Source organism: Papaver somniferum, chromosome 9 (assembly GCF_003573695.1).
Source record: "Papaver somniferum cultivar HN1 chromosome 9, ASM357369v1, whole genome shotgun sequence".
In the NCBI taxonomy this organism is placed as follows: domain Eukaryota; kingdom Viridiplantae; phylum Streptophyta; class Magnoliopsida; order Ranunculales; family Papaveraceae; genus Papaver; species Papaver somniferum.
In genome coordinates, this window is record NC_039366.1 from 49,359,971 (window position 1) to 49,367,508 (window position 7,538).

At 36.9% G+C, this 7,538-nt stretch overlaps 2 protein-coding genes across 2 annotated transcripts; both read right to left on the reverse strand.

Moving 5' to 3' along the window:
- Positions 1-288: 288 nt before the first annotated feature.
- On the reverse strand, positions 289-3,482 carry LOC113310652 (probable E3 ubiquitin-protein ligase LOG2). The gene is made up of 3 exons (XM_026559388.1): positions 2,505-3,482; positions 963-1,464; positions 289-703 (listed from the first exon to the last, which is right to left on the reverse strand). Exons 1-3 carry the CDS (start codon positions 3,047-3,049, stop codon positions 587-589), a joined length of 1,164 nt encoding a protein of 387 aa, XP_026415173.1. The 5' UTR covers positions 3,050-3,482; the 3' UTR covers positions 289-586.
- Positions 3,483-4,853: 1,371 nt separating this feature from the next.
- Positions 4,854-7,273, reverse strand: LOC113313543 (histone H3.v1-like). Its single transcript, XM_026562332.1, has 4 exons — positions 6,749-7,273; positions 5,742-5,826; positions 5,366-5,407; positions 4,854-5,237 (listed from the first exon to the last, which is right to left on the reverse strand). The coding sequence occupies exons 1-4, from the start codon at positions 7,226-7,228 to the stop codon at positions 5,173-5,175; spliced, it is 672 nt and encodes a 223-aa protein (XP_026418117.1). The 5' UTR covers positions 7,229-7,273; the 3' UTR covers positions 4,854-5,172.
- Between the last annotated feature and the right edge of the window lie 265 nt (positions 7,274-7,538).

Below are 7,538 nucleotides of genomic sequence, written 5' to 3' on the forward strand. Positions count from 1 at the left end.
AAGAGAAGAGAATTAAACCACCTTCAAGTTCAACACACTGGACTAGCGGATCAAGTAGCAGAAATAGTTGCATTATGTTCAACAGATTTGCTATATACACAATTGCATTGTTCACAATGATTTGGCCTGGGAGGGCCACTGGGGATTTGTCACAGCAGCCGAGAAGCTGTTACTCGTTATTTCTCCGATGCTGGGCCTGACATAACCTATGCCCTTTATATTAATGAAAAGTGACTTGAGTGTTTGTTTTGTCCATTATCACCTGTTTGAAAAAGAACAACAAAAATATGCACAGAAACTTCTATCTTTACTAAAACAGTCTGGCAGACTCATATATTTAGAGTACACAGCTTGCCTTAACATTTAGTCTCCGATGCCCTTCTCTGTTCAGCAAAGCTGTAGGTCTACAACACATCGTATGCCAGACTAAAGTTGATCAAAGCTAAAATACTAATACATATCCTCGTCTATCATATATTCATTATTTGAGTGCCCCAGGGAAACAGGTAACTGAGAAAAACAAAAAAACTTCATTCCACAACTTTACAAACATATGTTATTTTTTTCAGCAAGTAGCAGACTGTTTTCACTCCTCAGGCTTAGAAGAGACCTTGATCTCCAAAAGTCGCTCAACTGGTTGACGGCAAATAGGACATCTATTTGTCTGAAACCGTAAAACCTTGGCACACCCACTGCACATACACTGCACACCAAATAAAAAGTGTAAGATTTAAAACGACCCAGTTTCATATTCATATAGCTGATTAGTATGGTTCAGTACCAACTACCAACATGTATGGAAAATATGATAATATGACAACCAGATAGACATTCTTTCTGAATCTAGATTTGACATGTGTTGACAAGGGCATGAAGATTTTCAACATCAAAATCAAAGACAATACTTTAATATGACTGCCGTCAATCGAACTGGTCGCTAAAGGAAGTAAGACGAGAATTACCATGTGTCGGCAGGGGAGAACAGTTGTGTCCCGTGGTTCTGATAAGCAAATGACACACTCTTTCCCTGGGTCGTTTCCATCGAAATCACTCTCAACAGAATTCCCAATACCATATATCTCTTGTAACTCGTATCTCATTCCATTCACCCATAGGATCTGTTTCATCACTTTGACCTGGTACTCGCCTTTCTCCTTCTCGAACACTGCTTGAGTAATTTGAGAATTTATCGATCTAGTCCTTGGGTTTCCCTCCTCTGATCCACTACAATCTAATGGAGATGCTTCTGCCTTTACTGCAAGTGGATACACTTCCAGATCACTACCGCTATTCAGTAATTCTGCTTCTTCCAATGTTGACAAGTCAATTCCAGTTCCTGAAGGCTGCTTGAACAACTGAGCTAGGCCTTTCTGGAACGTTAACGTGACTGGTTCAAGCATGCCTTCCTTCACTGGCTTGAGATTGCAATCTGCACCTTCTTTCGCGAAGAACAGAACAGAGAGGCTGTACCACAAATGATGTGAAAAGCACACTCTTAAGTAAATAACATTGTACTTCTGAACAATTAACTTTAACACGCATTAGAAGAAAAGGTGGTAGAAAGAGTACATGGCATTTGCTGTCCTATATGTATTCTTAATTCTTAAAACTATGATTGCAGCAACAGTCACATAATGCCCATTTGTCCATTGAACAGCTTTTTATTCTCACATAATGTAGTTTTTCTCTCTCTCTCTTTTAGCCTCTTATGTTCCCATGTTTCGAGTACCATGGTTGCAGAACTGAGTCAAGTTGAGGAAAGGCACAATATTACAGAACCAGTTAAGTGCTAATTGAGGAGCTATAAAGAAGACGAAGTCTGAATGCAAACCTATATCAAATTTTAGCACTTCCTGACAAGCTATGGGTAATTAGATTCAAGACTGGAAGAAATTCAACATGAAAGTTGGAATTGATGCCCACTCGAATTGCTGGACTCTAGCAGATACTATTTGTATAGATTTACAAATTGAGGTTCAGAATCACCAAGAAAGTAATACTTGCTTAAAGACAAATCTAGATGGTTGACTAATTTACTCAACGCATGCGAACCATAAAGCCTAATAAAAATAAGGAATTCATATGTTGCTTCCACCAATGCTTGAGTTAGGCATTAGGTTGCTCATCTTAACTTATATCATCTTCATATGTATTAACTGATTCTATCTACACCTCTCCTTTGTCTTTTTTTCTTTTTCTTTTCTACAGATCCTCTCCTGTCTATCATGCATGTGACACAACTTGGAATTTGTTTTCTCACTGAGTAAAGGTTTGTGGAACTCTTCAATCGAACCCAAATTCGCTATCACGATAACCAAGAAAACTTAAAGACCGACTTTGAACTCATCAAAATCAACTAAGCAAAATAGTATATAAGTTACGGCAAAAATTATGACAAAAATCAAGAATTAGAAACTCACGCAAAAAAATTATAACAATTTAAATGATTAGAGTATACACAATTGAAATAAAATTAAAGAGTTTGAAAATGGGGAAAATCTTACTGTCCAGCAACAGTGGCATCAAAAGTGAAAGTAACAAGAAAATATCCAGGATTCTCATCATCAGGTACTAACTTCAGAGTTTCCTTCTTTAGATTAACATCGTTTCGGATAGTAACGGCTTTCTGATGTTCAACATAAGGAGGTGGAGGAAGAGCAGGTCCACAGGGGAATCGACCACCAGCCAAATTTCCCCGGTTAGCAGTATTGGTATTAGTAGAAGGAAGCGGAGGAGGAGGAGGTGGAGGAAGAGGATCAACCCTGTGGTGGTTATCGTATGGAGCAGGTAATGGAACTTGCATAAATGGTGGCGGTGGTGGTGGCGGCGGTGAAAATCCTGTATATGAATAATACTGTTGTGTATTAGGGTTTGGATACTGAGGTGGGTAAGGTGTTGCAGCGGCGAAAACATAGCGATTCCCATTCCCATTTGCTTCTGTTTGTGATGAAGGTTGTTCTTGAGGTTGTGGTGGTGGTACTGGTGGAGGATTACTGTGGTTATTGTTTCTATTCCTCCTCCTATTCCCATTGCTGCTTACATTTCCCATTTTTTTGTATCTTGGTTTGTAAAATTTGATCTTAAACAAACAAAACTCTACTTAATCTGTACCCTTGTGTCCTTGTGACATGAACATAGACACCAGAAATTTCATGCAAAATTAGAACTTCCAATCAAAATGACCATGTATGAGTTTTACTTTCTCATGGTGAAAAAATGACAACCCAGGAGAAAGAAAGAAAAACTCTTCTTCGGAGGAAGTAGAGAACACATGGGTTCTCTAGCTAGAGAGAGAGAGGTAATGGAGCGGAGAGATTGAATTGATGGATGAGTTGAGAACTTTTTTGGCTGAGTTTGGTGAAGAACAACGGAATTGCGTAAAGCTCTAGAGAAAAAGAGTCAAATGCTGAAAATGAAGTACTTGTTAAAGTGTCTTTTGCTTTTTCTATCTTCTCTGGTTCATCTGTTCCTACGGAGTAGTATATCACAAGTAGAGAGGTTAAATAATGGAGAGTAGGCATACAACATACACTTTGTGTTTTTCCAGACCTACTCTCCACTCACTACATTCCTTCGGGACCCCAAAGACCATCACATTCTAACCCAAACATTTTTCACTACTGCCGTAATAAAACCTTAAACGACTATGATTGGTGGTGTTTGACTGGTTGTTGCAGTTTTAGAGAGAGTTTGCTCAACTCTCTCTATCTTGTAAAACTATCTACTAGAGAGAGTTTGCTCAACTCCTGCTGCATCAAAACGAGACCACCATTGAAAAATATGGAAACAAGTATTAAATTATAGTTCGCTCTTTTTCTAGCTAGGGTGTAGAGTTTACCTTGAAATCTAAGACAAAGCATCGTATGCTTACTTGCAAGAGGACAATTTCTGTTTTAAGCTAGTTGTCGTTTTCATCATATGGAGCGAAATCAAATGTTATCGTCGAAAAGATTTTTTATATGCCTAATAATAACCTTTAAGAAACGGTTAAATGTTTTTCTAAAGAAAGAAGAAAGCAAACCCCCTTCAAAACTTTTTAGTTTCATTCAGTAATTTTACAAGGTTTTAATAGATTTTTTTTTCCTCTCTCCCATTTAGAGAAGCACGTTTCTGCATTGGCATAACCTAGAGACATATGTGCCCAAGCAAGCATTTTCCCGGCACAGTTGACACCCCCCACACTGGAAGAACTTACTATGGTCGTGTTTTATCTTCTTTGGGAAGGATTAACCGATTAAGAGAAACCATATGGCCGGAATAGTATAATCATCACATCATTCCCAAACCACAGCAAATATGTCCTTTCAAGGGGTCAAAAGAAACAATATTCAGTAATCATTCAACTTCCTTTACCTTTGTCTATATAAAATCGTTAAAAAGTCATCAGAATCAGAACTTCTTAGAGAGTACCAGAATCATCAGATTGAGTGAGCAGGTTTATCAATTTTTTTTTTTTTAAGATAATAAACTTTGTATGCTATAAGGTTTGACAGAATACTCCACGGAAATCATTATTAAGTGACCCTATAAAAACTACATCCACACACCTGGAGACCTGGACAGAACATACTGAAAGTAGACCTAGAATGAAGATGCTGGTAATAATGGTGGGGTTGTTTCAATAATAGAGATTGTGAAAATTTAGATGCTTATTCAGCTTGTCCTGAAGCACCCACTCAGAAATTTCAAATGTTCTTCACTGATTAGTGAGGACTAACTTTTGCTTGTATAATTCCATAAAAATAGTATAAAGTGCATAATTATACCCACTGATTAACTTTCATCCTAATCTTGGTCATGGTATGCACACACAAAAAAGAAACAATGAAGAGTGAGATCAGGGGACTGCAATCTCAAAAACATTCATCAGATAAGAAGGAACACATTACCTTGTGGTTTTAGTTGACATGTCATAACAACTTTCGGGAAATTTAGGCTATAAAAATAGCCAGAAAATAAACATGTTAGCAATGAGCTGAATCTCTTGTATTTTGAAAAAATTTGCATGGTTAACACTTACACTCTTAAGAGAAATTTGAACCAGAACAGCTTTGACAAAAAGTCCCTTAAGACAGATGGTCTAGAAAACAAAAAAGGAAACAAGACATCTAGAGACTCGAGACCGTCATCTACCTTTCATTCAACAACAGTTAGAGGTGTTTTATAGCAAAATCATGTTTCAGCTAGCTTTCTTTCGGATGAGGCATCCTCTGCTTTAATCTTCTCAGGCACAAAGTCTATTTTTCAAGAAGGAAGCATGCAAAGAGATGATCAGCAGATATTTATACACCCAACTACTAAAATCTACAAAAAGAAGTCAAACATTCACTAAAAAAAAGGAGAAAGAAGCCAACAAGGAACTCACCAGAAAGGAAGTCATATCTCTTAGTTTTAGTAACCACTGATGCTGAAACAAAAATTTGAATTGAATATTATGTTAATGGAGAAAACGAAGAACCAATATCTTACAAGCAGTAACGAGAATAAGTATGTTGAATCAACTAGAACTCAGACAGAAGCAAAACATCAGTAAACATCAATCAAAAGTGTGAACATCAACGATGCTACATGCAACCCAGAGGAAAGGAGAATTCAACGATTCCAGTCAGTAAACACCAATGACAATAGAGATATGATGCAGAAAGAAAAGGAGATGACCCTAGTGAAGAGGCATCACAACGGCAGGTCAAAAATCTAGCACAAGCAGTTATTGACAATACACTCGAGGGCTTGAAACTTACAAACATGCTTGTAAGCTACGGCTTTTTTGCGGTCCTTTATAACATTGGCGCGAGCATCTTCCGTGAACTGCTCAAGAAACTGCTCCTGTTTCAAACCACAATTATTTTTATTAAAAACATTGAAAAGAAACAAAATCAATATATTATGTGTGTAACCAAACAACGTGTAATCAACCAAATAAAAGCAGGGTAAAAGCTCTTATCATTAAAATGCACCATTAAAGAAATTATGAAAAACAAGTCATGCTATGCCTAAGAAGAGAAAGCTATAGGGAAATGTGGGAGGTGAAGTGAACAACAGCTCCTATGAGAGAGTTGAAAGAGAGGAGGAAGTAAGAGAAAGGGGATAAGGGAAGGGTAGCAAACTTCACCGTCTTAATACCATACCAATCTACATGTGGTTTGAAATGTCACAAGAATAGCAGGACTAAAACTCACAAGTCACATCGATAAAAAATATTTAAGAATACATAAGGCAAACATACAGTATTTTCTGGTTTATTTCATCTTACATGGTTCAACAGCAACATCTAATACAAAACAAACATCATTATTTTTGCACCATTGACAAAGACCAAAACCACAATATCTAAACAATCACCAATCTCTCACCCCAACTGCTAATGATGCCAACATAAAATATCTCTAATGCATTTCTTAGCAATAGAGGTACATACTATATACAAATGATTAGATTTGACGCAGCAAATGCAATTCCCCTAATATTGTTTTGATTGCATTTCAGTACATTACTACATTATAAGGAGAAAACTAGAATATTCCCAAAAGCTAGTAACCTAGTGGGTTTACAACCAGTATATCTCCCTTTGAGTGAAAGTTGTTCATTAGAAATTTAGAACACAAAACTCTGTAGTTGTTGAAGTCCTTTACGGGATTCTATAGCTAAATTTATGCAGAATAACTCAAACAAAACTACAATAACATCTACACATGAAGAAACCCTAATTACATACAAACAATAGAAGCGATTGAATGAATTAATTTACCGTTGCTTTGTTGATGAGAAACACAGCTTCTTGAGTAATGCGGAAATCAAAACCCTCGTTCTTTATTATGGTTTTTATTCGATTCGCCGGAAAACGACATGCTGAACTAACAACATTAGGTTTCATAGTATCCTTAATCTTTTTAGAAGAAGCCTTTTTCTTAATTTTCTTTACCTCCTCCTCTGGCTTCTGTTCCTCTTCTTCCTCGTCCTCCATGGATTCTTCATTCATGTTCTCATTCGAGTTATTACTACTTTTCGCTTCTTCTTCTTCCTCCTCCTCCTCCTCCTCCTCTTCTTCTTGACCGTCTTCCTCTTCTTCTACTTGTTCTTCCTCTCCTTGTTCTTCCTCTTCTTGTGACTGTGACTGTGATTGTTCTTCTTCTTCTTCCATGGGTTCTTCAGAAGCAGAAGAACATGAAGCCTCCATTTGAATTTCAGGTTCTTTAATTGGCTGTTTAGGTTTAGGGTTTCTCTTCATGGTTGTTTCCTCTTCTTTTCTACTACTGCTACTAATGGCAACTGCAAGATGAAACTTAGCTTATATAAAGACTACTCTCTTTATTGATGTTTAGAAAATTTCTCAAAACTAAACACAAGCTCTAATCTTGCTCATATGATCAACCACAACTTTGGTGATCGTATATATATATATAGAACTATGAATTCCTTTTCCTAGTCCTATTACCTTATTACATGTCTTTCCTTTTCTTAGAGCTAGATGACTTCTAATTCCCTTAGGATTACATCAATTGCCTTTTCTTATCCTAACCAACTTGTTAGAGATTATC